At 37.3% G+C, this 15264-nt stretch overlaps 1 protein-coding gene across 1 annotated transcript in view; it reads right to left on the reverse strand.

The window, feature by feature from the left end:
- Positions 1 to 3832: 3832 nt before the first annotated feature.
- The window catches only part of LOC121329623 (COMM domain-containing protein 8-like), a 34967-nt gene continuing 23535 nt past the window's right edge, over positions 3833 to 15264 (reverse strand). Inside the window, exons 4-5 of the mRNA XM_041275309.1 lie at positions 7611 to 7766; positions 3833 to 4230 (exon numbers count right to left, since the gene is read on the reverse strand). Coding sequence (XP_041131243.1) covers positions 4210 to 4230; positions 7611 to 7766 — 177 coding nt within the window. The 3' untranslated portion in view covers positions 3833 to 4209. The remainder of the gene's footprint in view (positions 4231 to 7610; positions 7767 to 15264) is intronic.

Consider the following 15264-nt stretch of genomic DNA (forward strand, 5'->3'; position numbering starts at 1 on the left):
ATACACCTGTTCTGAAAGGCCCCAGAGTCTACAACACCAGTAATCAAGGGGCACCATGAAGACCAAGGAGCTCTCCAAACAGGAGTTGTGGAGAAGTACAGATTAGGGTTGGGTTATAGAAAAATATCCAAAACTTTGAATATTCCACGGAGCACCATTAAAGCCATTATTAAAAAATGGAAAGAATATGGCACCACAACAAACCTGGCAAGAGAGGGCCGCCCACCAAAACTCATGGACCAGGCAAGGAGGGCATTAATAAGAGAGGCAACAAAGAGACCAAAGATAACCCTGAAGGAGCTGCAAAGCTCCACAGCGGGGATTGGAGTATCTGTCCATAGGACCACTTTAAGCCGTACACTCCACAGAGCTGGGCTTTACGGAAGAGTGGCCAGAAAAAAGCCATTGCTTAAAGAAAAAAATAAGCAAACACGTTTGGTGTTCACCAAAAGGCATGTGGGAGACTCCCCAAACATATGGAAGAAGGTACTCTGGTCAGATGAGACTAAAATTGAGCTTTTTGGCCATCAAGGAAAACGCTATGTCTGGCGCATACCCAACACCTCTCATCACCCCGAGAACACCGTCCCCACAGTGAAGCATGGTGGTGGCAGCATCATGCTGTGGGGATGTTTTTCATCGGCAGGGACTGGGAAACTGGTCAGAATTGAAGAAATGATGGATGGCGCTAAATACAGGGAAATTCTTGAGGGAAACCTGTTTCAGTCTTCCATAGATTTGAGACTGGGACGGAGGTTCACCTTCCAGCAGGACAATGACCCTAAGCATACCGCTAAAGCAAAATTTGAGTGGTCTAAGGGGAAACATTTAAATGTCTTGGAATGGTCTAGTCAAAGCCCAGACCTCAATCCAATTGAGAATCTGTGGTATGACTTAAAGATTGCTGTACACCAGCGGAACCCATCCAACTTGAAGGAGCTGGAGCAGTTTTGCCTTGAAGAATGGGCAAAAATCCCAGTGGCTAGATGTGCCAAGCTTATAGATACATACCCCAAGAGACTTGCAGCTGTAATTGCTGCAAAAGGTGGCTCTACAAAGTATTGACGTTGGGGGGGTGAATACTTATACACTAGCACACTAGCTGTCAACTGTGAGTTTAGGAACGATTTTAAGAGTTGTTGCTTCTCAGCATTGAATTTAGGAACGCAGCCATTGGAGGTATTTATAGGCTTTTCGATGCCATGGTAACCACACATTTATTTTTCTTTAAATCTAATGTCTTCGTGATGTCATTCACTATGTAGATAATGATGTAATGATCTACTGTTCCTTTCTATGTAAACCTTCAGGAATCATGGTATCTAGTGTTTGTCCATTTATTTTCTTTTATTCTTCTCTATTGTACATTATCTAATTATTCATGTTGTCTCGTCCTTGTAAAGTGCTGAACAATTTGTTCATTTCTTTTTTTATTTCTTATATTTGAGAGGTGGTTCTGTATTCTTTTATATAATGATGCACCTGTCTCTACAACATATTTTATTACATTTTATGCAAAATATACCATATACAAGGTTGCTATCCTTACATGACAGATTTTTTAAAACTGAACATTTTATTTATTTGCGATTTCACTTTTATCTTTACCAATATATTTGCACACTTTACATGTGCTTTTATAGGTTGTAATGTCCCTTAATGTATCAATGACCCCTTTATGTTAGATATACAGTGGTTTGCAGAAGTATTCACCTCCTACCAATAATATCATATTTTTTTGAATTACAAATAATGTATGCAGTTTTTCAAACAAACTTTTTATTCAAAGCTGTAGTGATTAAAGTGAACACTAGAAAATGTACAAAATTAAATGTATTGGTTGCATAAGTATTCAGCCCCTTAAGTAATTGCTTAGTATAACCACCCCTTGCAGCAATCACTGCTATGAGTCTTTTTGGATAGGTCTCTGCTAGCTTTGCACAGTAGGATGGTGAAATTTTGTGCCCATTCTTCATGGGAAAATTGCTCCATTTCTGATAAGTTTGTTGAGGATCGTCAGGTTTCACCATAAGTTTTCGATTGGATTCAAGTCAGGACTTTGACTGGGTCACTCAAGAGCATTAATTCTCTTCTTCAACCACTCCAGTGTGGCTTGGCTTTGTGCTTCTGGTCATTGTCCTGCTGAAATGTGAATTTCCTCCCCAGTTTCAGAGTCTTGGCTGACTCAACAGGTTTTCCTCAAGGATTCACCTGTATTTTGCACCATCCATTCTCCCCTCTATCCTGACAGTTTCCCAGTCCCTGCCGAAGAGAAGCATCCCTATAACATGACAGCTGGGATGGTGTTGCCTGGGTGATGGGCAGTGTCGGGATTGTGTCAGACGGAACGCTTGGAATTTAGACCGAAAAGTCAATTTTCTGCTTAGTCTGACCACAAAACCTTTTTCCACATGTCTGCAGTATCATCTACATGCTTTTTCGCAAACTCCATACATGCTTTAAGATGAGGCTTTTTGAGTAATGGCTTCTTTCTTGACACCCGCCCAACAGGCCAGCTTTGTATAGGGACCGGCTTATTGTTGATGTGTGAACACTGACTCCCATCTCAGACACATAACTTTGCAAATCTCTCAAGGTCATTGTTGGCTTCAAAGTGACATCCCGAACCAGTTTCCTGCTTGCCCGGCTGCAGTTTGGGAGGCTGATCTGATCTGGGTAGTGTCTGGGTGGTATGGTGCATCGTCCACTTCTTAATGATTATCTTCACTGTGCTGAGATAATCAGCGCCTTTTGAAATTTTCCTGTACCCTCCTCCTGCTTTGTGCCTCCACCACTTCATCCCTGACTTGTTTCAAAAGCTCCTTGGTCTTCATAGTTGCTTTGTTGGATCACTATGTAAGTTGCAGCTTGAAAGTCTTTATATACATGAGGGAAATTATCTACAAGTTAAACCACTTTGAGTACACACAGGCTGAAACCATTTCACTAATTTTGTGACCTTTCAAAAAATTATTTGCACCTGAGCTGATTTTGGGCTGCAGTAGCAATGGGGTTGAATACTGAGATTAATCTGGTTTTCTCTGTAAATCTTACTTATTTATATATGCATTTTTTAACTTTATCAATGTGGAGTAGTTTGTGTAGATTCTACATGTAAAGTCTAATTTGAAAGCGTCGTGGAGTATGCTCAGGTGCCAAAAAAATGTGAAATCTTTTCAGGGGGGTGAATACTTCTGCAAACCAGTGTGTGTGTGTGTGTGTGTGTGTGTGTATATATATATATATATATATATATATATATATATATATATATATATATATATATATACACACACACACACACACACACCTAATTTATAAGCTAACTACATAATAAACCATTTCCAGATCATTTCAACTACCTGATGAGGTTTCAACTACCCTAATTTACAGCGTGTATTGTCTTCCCATAGCAAACTGGAATACATTTCAACATAGTATACTGTTTATAATTCAACAGTGAACAAGCTTAGCTAACAAAAATGGATTCGATACCCTTCCAAGCAAGACAAATATGTTGTGGAAATCAGATAGCTGAAACAAATGCAAGCACATGTTATTTAAAAAGGAGAAAAAAACTCCCTAGAATATTTTGCCAGAGCAACACTTCAGATACCACCTTCTTTCATTTTGACAGATTTTTGCAAACATACTTTAATATAAACAGTACTATGACAAGTTATTTTAATGTAATTACCCTACTAGGTTACACTAATAAAATGGGGCTAGACACTGATTGTAAACATAATAAAAAGGTACAGCAGTGGTTTACAAAAAACACAACCACAACCAGCTTAGCGTATTATTTAAAGATATTATCTTTAATAATGAAAGATAAATAAAAAAATAAAATACTTGGTTTACAGAACATGGGAATACATACAATTAAATACAATTCTCTAAAAGGGAATTCCAAGAAAGTAATTTCTCCTTGATTACAACAGTAATTTTAGTGGATTAAAAGTACACTCCATTTATAGGCAGACTTTGGAGGAAAATAACAGCTACACCAATATGAAAGATATGCATAATGTGTCAGGTCAATAGCAATGGGTGATAGTCCTCTGTTTCTCTCTTGACTGTGCCTTGCTTATTCAGAAAGCATTGATGGTGTCATTACTCTCCTCCTTTGCTTCACTGTCAGTGCTCAGCTTTATTCTGCACACAGTCTCTATTTGAACTGTCACAAAGATAGATGTTGTTGATTACTCATTTCAGCTGTAGGACGACCTGTCAGATTCAAAGAGGAAGTGGTTAAAAAACTACAACCCAGATAAACTAAACGAGACAAGGTTGTGTGAGGCCCGCAAGCCAGCACTGCAGACCCCTTTTTTCTAGAAATGTATCAGCTGTATTGGCTTAAAACTAAAAGAAAATAGCTCAGGGAATGTAGCCTAAAATTGTATTTTTTATCCATCTCCCGGAAAGAGTTAGAACAAGGAAACCTGTGTAAATAGAAGGAAGGGAACATAGATGAACAACACAGGCAGGCTTTAACCAGAGTATAGCTTTGTGGAGCCAGCCATGAGGAAATTGCTTGACATGACAAATGTCTGGCAGCTGTGAGAAAAGGACTACGACAACAGGGTGGGGAAGGTGGTAGAATTTAATTCCTATAAAGAACATCCCTGCATCAAGGGCACAGCAACATTAGACTTACTCAATACCTCACACCTATTAGAAAGTGGCAGCAGATCCTTCATGGTGGTGATCTCCATTTGCACTGCCCAGTTTCCAAAATAGGCTGCTGCTGACTTACCTCTTCTCTGTGCATCTACCAAGAAGTTGTAGTAAAAAAAATGAAATTTCCAGATTTTAAACACAGACAGGTGGTTCTCTAAACACTATGTTCAAAACTATGTAAGAGTAACATACATGTGTAGGGGTACTATCCTACTTTATCAATAACATCAGGCTCACCTGGCCACACTCAATTACTCCCTGCGTGTACTTTACAATTTGTTTCTATGTAAAGCATTTATTTTTAAATTGTGGACTCCTAAGGCAGCAAGTTTCAAGTTTTGTTATTTTACGTAAAAATAAAATTTGGGGAGAAGTTGCGGGCAAATGGAAATCTGCATCTTATCTTGCTTTAACGTTTTGTATTCATGCTTTAAATTATAAAAAAAAGTACAAAAAAATAAAAGTTTGAATTAAGCAAGTCACTGTGCCAATTAACATGTTTAGGAAGCAAGTTTGCATTTTGAAAACATACTTTAATACATAATTTACCTGTGAATGAAGAACATTTTGAAACAGAAGGTTTCTTGCACCTGTGTGCCTCCATGTGTGCAACGCTTCCATCTGCGTGTCAAAAATACTGTAAATCTACAAAATGAAGTTTAAACAAACTAAGAGAACCCTCTTTCTTTTTACTGAAAAGGCGGCAAAAAGCAACCATAGGTGACATTCATCCCATAATAAGGTTTTCTAAGAGCTTTACTGGGTAGTTACAAAGTTCTCTGGATACTCTGCTGTGCTGTTAAAAAACCCAAAAAAGAAACATTTACTACAAACAAAAAACCTACTTTTGTTTTACTATTTAATGACAAAGCGTGACTCATTTTATTTACTAAGCTTGATAATGCTACAAATCACACTGTAAGAACACCAGTTTCACAATTTCCTTTACTGCTATTATTAAGTTTGTATTTTTTACATATTGTTCCTTAAAAGAGTAAGTAGAGGGGTTCCAAAAAATATAGCGTCACACGTCCCCACGCGCTGCTACAACCGTTTAAATACTGTACCTGTCAGTTTTCCTTTGATATATATATATATATATATATATATATATATATATATACACACACACACACACACACACACACACACACAAAACACAAATACTGTATTTTAATTCTAATTAAGATTAATTTCCAATTCACAGGATTGTACTGGTCCAAAACATAAACAAACAAACAAAACAGAACACAATAATAAAAATAATCTTGAGAAAGGGAGAAGGACATTTTACAAACCCAATGTGCAATATTTTTTTGCCGCACTGCAGAAGCAATTTCATGAGAGTGGCCAAATAGCTCAGCACATCTGAGTCTGGTAGGAGACAGGCAACAGATGCTGCCCCTTACTCCTGGCTAAATGGTATTTTATTATTCATGGTACCACTCCTGCTGTGGATTCTGCCCAGGTAATTGTTGCCTTGCAATGTGTGGTTGCATGTCGAGTGGCTGTTTACCAAAATTATTATTTCTTTCCCCTCTGTGATTCACTGCTTACTTATGTAATGCATGACAGTGCCATCAGAAACAGTAGACCTGTTTATTAAAACTTCCTGCAGTCTTGACACGCATTCCCTAAAAATCAAAGTACACTCAGATTTACAAAGTAAATGCTAAACATGAATCTCTAGAACATATTCATACTCTGAGTGCAAATGTTTCTTTATAAAAATCTATATTTCTATACTGCAATAATTGTTATGATTGAATGTTTAAAGTAATGGATCTAACATGTCTAGATTCTTTCAGCTACTTTGGGCAATCACAAGAGAAGCCATTGTATAAATCTTTGGTTATTTTTAGAATAAAATAATTGATATTAATGAAACTGTTGTTAGCCTTTCACAGGGCCCTGCACAGTCAAAAACATGTGTATCATACAATAGTACTGAAAATATGCATCAACGAAGTATCCTTTAATTATGTCTACGTCTCCTAAAATAATAAGATACTAATAACTTATTATTTAAAGAAACTGTGATCAAAATAAAGTGTGTAGAACTGCAGAGAGAAGCTGTGCATCCCAAGCATAATTATGCAGTTACAGTAGCTAAAGTATATGGAAGGATGCTATGTAAAGCCAACTAATGAGTGATTCTTTTGTTTTTCTGTTAGGCATCAGCCCCAGCTGAATGCCAGCTGCTGAGGCGTATGGTGCTTCAAAGGCAATTAGTATTTCTAAATCAATAGGCATTAGTCACATTCACAATACAGTCTTTGGTTCTTCATCACAAGAACATTGAACTTATAGATGAACTGGTAAACAAATGAATCAAAATCAAGACACAGTATATATTTTCTGTTCAACACAAAATGTGGTGCACATATACAATGCTAGGGCAGCATTGCCATTTGTAATAGGGAAGAATGGATAATAAGCTGTTAAGGAAATGAGATCCATGGATATAATACATCCAATATGAAACAGCTTGGGTGACATTAGTGAACCAGACAGGCACAATGGGTAGAATCTGCCAATTGGTTCACAAAATGTGTGTGGTATACACATAGCTCTCACCTTTAAAGTCTGTTCTGGGTCTGTTATCATGGTCCTTTAGAATGGCTAAATTTGGCTTTAAAGCTCAGCTACTGATTAGTTGGGCAAGAAAGTCTGTAGAAAAGGCTACATGGAGTATCTATATGATATCTAAACTGGTGATCTGGTTTTAATTATTTAAATGACAACAGTATTAAGATCTACTGTCACTAGAGTACAGTATTTGCAAACTACACATCATGCACATGTTGAACACAGCTGCATTAAAAGGTATTAGGAAGTAAGCAAGAAACTCTTCAGAAGCAAATTAGATATTTGTGCACAGGAAAATTACAACAGTTCCAAACATTTTGGTCTCAAGGAAGATGTACCTTATTTGCTGCCTCTAATGTGTTTATCAGACTGTGCAGCTCTTCCTTGTTCATTTCTATGGACACAGGCTTAAGTGTTCCATTTTCTCTGACGTCCAAGTCCAGGTTTAGCAGTGGCGTCTGAAGTGAAGAGATCTTATCGCTCGATAAAGCCAACTGAAATAGATACAAAGCAGAACAATGTGATCCACAAAAACTACAAAAGGCTTTTAAAAAACAGTGAAAGGCAAACAATAACCAACAGGTTTTTTTGATTTTTTTAAATCAGACTGTTACGATGATAGTGTTACCCATATGTACTAAGTTTAGGCCCTGGTTCTACACAAACACCATTCTAACAACCAAATAATGTTTAAGTTCATTTATGTTTATTGAATGTTAATAATTATCTTAACATGTTAAATATATTCCAGTGTTTGTTCATTATGATTTACCCATATTCTTTTTTTGCAGAATATTCACATGTTCAATCTCTAAGTTGCAGCTTAAAACACTACATCCCTGTTTGCTGCTGTCACAGCTTTTACTGTCATTATCTAGCATACAAAGTGACAGCATCTGGAATCTAGAAAATGACTCCTTGAATTGTAAACAAATATTGGTCTGCAACAAAATTCACGTCATGTTGAATGGTTAGATCTCCTTTAAATACACGTTTTCTACGTATAAAAAAGTGTAAAAAATTCATGTCAGCTGAAAATTCAATCAACAGAATATATCTCTTCATAAGACCGTGCTATACCACCGTCTATTGCAAATTGTGTTTCTCTCACTTTGCATCAACACTGGGATATATCCCAGACTGCAGAAATCCATTTGTCACAAGCTGCTCTTTTTGATGTGCCACAGTGCTTCATCTCGTCCCTTTAATGAATAGTAAAAAGCAAAAACCAACCTTAAATTAATAATAAAGCAGTGTTAAGTGGATGTGGAAGCAATTATTGCTTCATTTTGTTACTAATCTAATGGGGCACCCCTATACTTCATGCTTTGCAGTTAATTTTCTGAACTGATATTTCATTCAAAAAATGTAGGAACCCAGCAAAAGTAAGTTATCACTTACTATCAAACCAGTGTCTTTTCATGTAACACTTCTATTCAAGCAATTTAGCTCTGCTGAAAATGACATTTGGGACACATTTTTTTAAAAATGTCAATTGTACATATACTGTACTTTGGATACATGGTTATGATTTTCAAAAAAACAAAACAAAACTGAAACAGACATTTTAATAAAATTCCAAAATGAATAATACCAATAAAAGATAGAATAGTAATAATCTGTGTAATTCAGTTTAGTTTTTTGGTTTTAAACTTTAATTTTGTTTTTACCGAAAAATGATTGGACGTCAAATACAGCTGAAAGAGTTGATAAAAAACAAAAGGCAACAAATGAGGTATGGTTGAATAAAGTTTAAATCAATATCCAATTGATCACTCCATTGAAATTTCTTAGGTCAAGTGGCTTTAACTGACAGCGTCAGATTGAGCTACTTCATCTCCACCTACCACCTCTGGTACAGAAAGCATCCAGCAAGACAGTGTCCATGTCCAGCTAGGGAGCTAAGCAGGATGGTTACTGGAGAAATTAAGAACGCCTGTACAGTAGGCCTATAGAGTAGATTATAGATTAAATGAATACCTGTAGTGCACTTTCTTTTTACTTTAGCCTACCGGTAACACAAAATAAATCATGCTGCTGCAGGGCTCCAAACTGGCAACAAGAAGGGCAAGGCCAAAATGACCTTCAGTTCAATACATTTGTAAAGGCACCAATGCCACTAAACTTAAGTCAAGGACAAAGTGTAGTTTGTTGTGTAATTATGCTTAGGATTAATACATAAAGGTAATTATTGGCTACAGTGGCTCTTAGGCCAAAAATAATTGGTTGTCAAATCCAATTGTTGGGTGGCACTTTAAGAACAAGGTGGTTGCTACCATATTCAACTGCTTAAAATATAGCAACTTGTTAAGATACTAAAGTGATGCTAAAACAGTAACTTATGTTAGTACTCACTTGTTTGTTGCCTCATGCTGTTGAATAGGTAATCTATGCAGCTGATGACTGCAATGAACTCTGCATTTTATACCTGAGATTGTGACAGGAGAGTCAAGCGGTCATGTCACAGACCAGGAAGTTGACACACACAGGCAAGGTACTACGGCTGAGTTGCAAATGCGCTCTTATTTTTTAAATAAAACATTTGAAGCAAAACGCCACACAAAAAGGCACAATGGCCAAAACAAACAGCCATGTATAAAACACTGAACCAAACAAAAAGGCATGAAGGACAAAACAAATAGCCATATATAAAACACTGAACCAAACAAGTATCGTGACGGTATAAAGCCAGCATGAGTAGCAATTGTTATTTTTCTCTTACTTTCGTCTCTCTCAAACAGATACTCTCTCCTCCAACCAACCCTAATGAGTGGCTGATCCACTCTTTATATATATATGTGGCCATCTCAAAATTGGTAAATCATTTAATTCATTAGAAGATGGCCACATCACACGAGTTTATTTGGAGGGGAAATTTTAACCCCATCCTTGCTGCAAAACAACAATAACATCAGATTTTTAAAACACACGCAAAACAGTACATTTAAATAATAATACAACAAAATGTGAATAGACACAAGGGCATGGTGTTCCCTGTCACAGAGATATTTTGTAAGTGTTGTGTAGGGAATTGGTGACCGCACCTTTAATTGTGTCCAGTTGTAATATAGGAAATAGCATGATACAGATCGCATGCTCATTTAGTTAGTGGAGTCCTGATTGGACAGCATGTAACACAGCCATCTATTATGTTTTTTACTGTACATGTAACCTTTTATTGTTTCAGTAAAAAAAACAAGTTTGACCCTTTGCAGTCCATTTATTCAGTGCTTGTCAGGCGTGTTTTCATACATGTTGTTTATTTTACATGTGCTGTTTAATTTTTTTCAGAGTAAAACAGGTTTAAAAGAAAAGGACACTCAGTACTGTATCTACAGCCAAGCCCCACTCCTTGTTCGCTGTATTTTTCACATACTTCTTTATAGACACGCATATTGATAAGTCCTCCCCTGATCACTCTAAACTCCTCAATAATGCAATCCAAGTCATTACTTTATTACTATAACATCTCAAAAAGCTCTGGAAATGTCTGTCGTATTCTTTGAGCGCTGGATGCAGAAGCAGCTATCTCCTTTGTTATGTCCTTGTTATGGGGCTATGAGATATGCCCTTTTTTCAGTTTCATTCGGCTCCTATCGGTCTTACTCAGCCATTGAAAGGTTTTCTCAGCTTTTTCCGAAGAAAAAACAACTAGAGACCTGTGCTTTATGTCTTTTTGATGATGTCGGACAGGGTCCGACATTTGACTGGAACGGGAAAATTGTAATGTCGGACCTGGTCCGACATAGGACTGCAAAGGGTTACGTTTCTGTGAGTTCATTCTGTTATTTCGATACCGTTGAGATGACCTTAGTCACACTTTTTTGATTCTTCATGAAAAGAAAAACAATAAACTCACATCACAGTATGATAAAATTTTAAATACATCATTTAAAATACGAGTTAGTTTTTTTTTTTTTTTTTTTTTTTTTTATTCCTAAACAAAATGAATTCGCACCTGCGGCTTTGACATGACAACTTTATTTGCAACAACAGCCTGAGAAACTACAGACTTCTCCTACTTCAAGAGTTCAACATCTTTTTTACTGTAGCCTACTTAGTACACAATTAACAGAAAACAGAACACACACTTTACAGAAATATTAATTTTACAGTAGTGAATTCGACCGGGCTGAATTGACAGTTATCAAATTAACAAAATACTTTATGTTAACTGTAATGGCGTTTAGGCATTATGATAATAATAGACATTATGATAATGATGTGCAACAAAACACTTGTCAAATGAAAGCTCTGATAGTTGGAAAGTATGACGGAAATGTGCCAATTATAAAATGTCTTTAATTGGCACATTTGTACAAGCGTATGTCGAGATCACCCAATAGCATTCGGCTTCACGAAGAAATGGGGAGGACGGAAGCCAACAGGGAATGAGAAGAGGTAGGACTAATGGACTAATGCAAGCAAGAAAAGAAGAAAGACAAAAGGTGAGTTCTGAAAAGTTTTACTGCACTGCACACATACAGTCTAGTTTAGTGAAAACTAAACATTTCCAGCTCTAAAGGCTGCTTGAGTAGTATAGCTGGCACAGAAATAGTACATATATTTGCAATTCTATTTCTGTATGTCTGTGAGTCCCCCTCTGGCGTCGGGGCCAGGATTGCCCAGGTGCTGATGCCAGCCCTGTGTACAGGGCACGATGGGTTCCAGTTCCTGTAATGCATTATATCAGTGTTTCACTCCATAAAACTTTGCAGAAGGTTCCCATGTCTAGCACTAATCTCTCTACTACAGCCCTAAGGGTGGAAGCTCTCTCTTGCTGCTGGACTGCTTACCGTCATAAAAAAGGATGCATCCACACTTAAAGGGGAGGCATTCTACTAAAGCAGAATGATTACATCCTTCACACAATTGCAGTGTAATTTATGGATCTCAAAAGTCTAACGCAATACATTGGAGAAGTTCCTCTACCCATGTTTATGCCATTTTTGGCAATGTATAATGACATCCCCATACTATATATCTGTTTACAAATTACATTACCCTATTTTGGATTATCTAGAAATTACCAATATACAGAACTCCACGTGTTAAAAGGAGCAGACCGAGGTCACAAAATGAATCATACACATTCTTGACAGCTAATTTGGTTGGTTCCTGCTTCAGGTCATGAATTTAGTTGTCACCAATTATTAATAGCCAATAAACTCAAATATATTTCATTTTTAGCTACAACTATCACAAAAGTTAGACAAAAAAAAAATTAATATATATATATAGCTCTGGAAAAAAATAACAGACCACTGCAAAAGTTTTCTTCCAGGACAACCTTGTACTTGGCTTGATTAATGCGCCCTTCACAAAGACAAATCTGCCCGATTCCAGCCTTGCTGAAGCACCCCCAGATGAGTCCAATTTTCAGCTTTGCCCAACACCTGGTCGTCTAATGGTTAGACGGAGACCTGGAGAGGCCTACAAGCCAAGTGTCTCGCACCCACTGTGAAATGTGGTCGAGGATCGGTGGTGATCTGGGGATGCTTCAGCAAGGCTGGAATCGGGCAGATTTGGCATGAATCAAGCCAAGTACAAGGGTGTCCTGGAAGAAAACTTGCTTCCTTCTGCTCAGACAATGTTCCCCATCTCTGAGGATTGTTTTTTTCCAGCAGGACAATGCTCCATGCCACGCAGCCGGGTCAATCAAGGTGTGGATGGAGGACCACCAGATCAAGACCCTGTCATGGCCAGCCCAATCTCCAGACCTGAACCCCATTGAAAACCTCTGGAATGTGATCAAGAGGAAGATGGATGGTCACAATCCATCAAACAAAGCCGAGCTGTTTGAATTTGTGTGCCAGGAGTGGCATAAAGTCACCCAACATCAATGTGAAAGACTGGTGGAGAGCATGCCAAGACGCATGAAAGCTGTGCTTGAAAATCAGGGTTATTCCACCAAATATTGATTTCTGAACTCTTCCTAAAACATTAGTATTGTGTTGTTTTAAAATGAATATGAACTTATTTTCTTTGCATTATTCGAGGTCTGACAACACTGCATCTTTTTTGTTATTTTGACCAGTTGTCATTTTCTGCAAATAAATGCTCTAAATAACAATATTTTTATTTGGAATTTGGGAGAAATGTTGTCAGTAGTTTATAGAATAAAACAAAAATGTTAATTTTACCCAAACACATACCTATAAATAGTAAAACCAGAGAAACTGATAATTTAGCAGTGGTCTCTTAATTTTTTCCAGAGCTGTGTATGTGTGTGTATATATATACATATACATATATATATATATATATATATATATATATATATATATATATATATATATATATATGACACACACACACACACACACACACACTAGGGTCTATATCAATAGAAAAGATATTATGGCAGTGACTGTTTTGAATGTTCTTGCTTTTTAATTAGTTTTTATTTATAACTTTATTACCCAGTTTTAGCAGAGAAGCCCCAGTATGTTTACTGGCAGATAAATCGCTGGCAGCATGACATAATTTACCCACCCTTGGAGACAGGGTTATAATAAGAGGCTGATTATTGTGATATTTCCAAAAAGCTGGCATATGCCTCCAGGATAGAGGATTTTCCATTGAGAAGCTGTATTGTTGCGTTTAACCAACATAAACTGCCTGACTAAAAGAAATGTATATAACTGTTTTGCGTATTGTTGATAACATGAGGCTATATAAAAATAAAAATAAACCTTAGTAAATATAATATTCATGAAATGATCCCACTTTAACACTGCTGACAAATGACACCAATGTATAATCCCAAAAGATTTTAAAGCAATGTATGTTGGTATACTGTGGAACACAAATGTCTTACTTATAATCGTCCACCAATGCCCATTGTCAAAAACCTTCTCGCACAACAACAGCATGAATGCTCATCTTCACACAAGATGTTTCAAGAGCCTTTTCTTGACAGGCCTGCAAATCATGGAGGAGGTGCTTAGGGCTGTAAAATGAAGAGTTTACATTTTCAAAAGAGGAATGGCTCAGTATTTCTTTTCTCTGTTGGATTCTCTTAGCATTACAGTATATTGCCCAACCACCTTATTAGAGAGGGCCTTCTTCCACATGACACGTGACAATCCCCTAATAAATATATAACATTTTATTTATATATAATATGCATATTTCAATGTATGGTAATTTGCACTGGATACTATTTTGTATGTACGGTTACATTTAACATTTTGCTATGCATGCTTGCTGTAACCAGAGTTTTAATGACTTGAGTCGCAATATTCTGTGACTCGACTCGACCCGAGTCAGTCATCAAATGACTCGACTCCCTTCAAGAAAAAACTCGACTCCATTCGATTCTCTGCTCAAAAGACTCGTCTCGACTCAACTCGAGTCTCTGCTCAAAAGACTCGTCTCGACTCGAGTCCCGGCCCAAAAGTCCACTTGACTCGAGTCATAGTCTTTATGATAAAATAAATCACACAATCAGTTTCGTCTTCATCACCTGCTATGTTTAAAGCTTAGATCTCTATATCAAACATCAAACTAAATGCCACAGTTTCCTTTCATTTTGTTAAGGTATCTAAAAACAACTGTCAAGGAGTTTCACCGTTGAGAACAGTAAAACTGTAAATAAATGGGTAAATGCATTATTTTGTATTGTGCAGAGGCAGCTCATTATAAGAGGCTAAACCTACGTGTCATTTTGTAAAAGTGGGCTCCCGAGTGGCGCATCCGGTAAAGGCGCTCCGCGTTGAGTGCAGGATGCGCCCTATATCTTGGAGATTGCCAGTGCGACAAGGGGCTTTCCAAGGTCTACTGCACTACTAATAGAGCCTCAACAAGGGTGGGATTCTGTGCGTCTTCCACCTGCAATCACCCTCTGTCTGTCAAGTTTTAATGTATTTGTATTGGCTGCATGATGCAAGCTTACAGCTAGCCTCTACCACTCATAATGACTCAAGCTTGAGGTGTATGTTGCCAGGCAGGTTATGGGTCACGTGTGGCTACTCGCTTAAGCTTTGATTT

This window comes from Polyodon spathula, chromosome 2 (genome assembly GCF_017654505.1).
Source record: "Polyodon spathula isolate WHYD16114869_AA chromosome 2, ASM1765450v1, whole genome shotgun sequence".
NCBI classification, from domain to species: Eukaryota; Metazoa; Chordata; class Actinopteri; order Acipenseriformes; family Polyodontidae; genus Polyodon; species Polyodon spathula.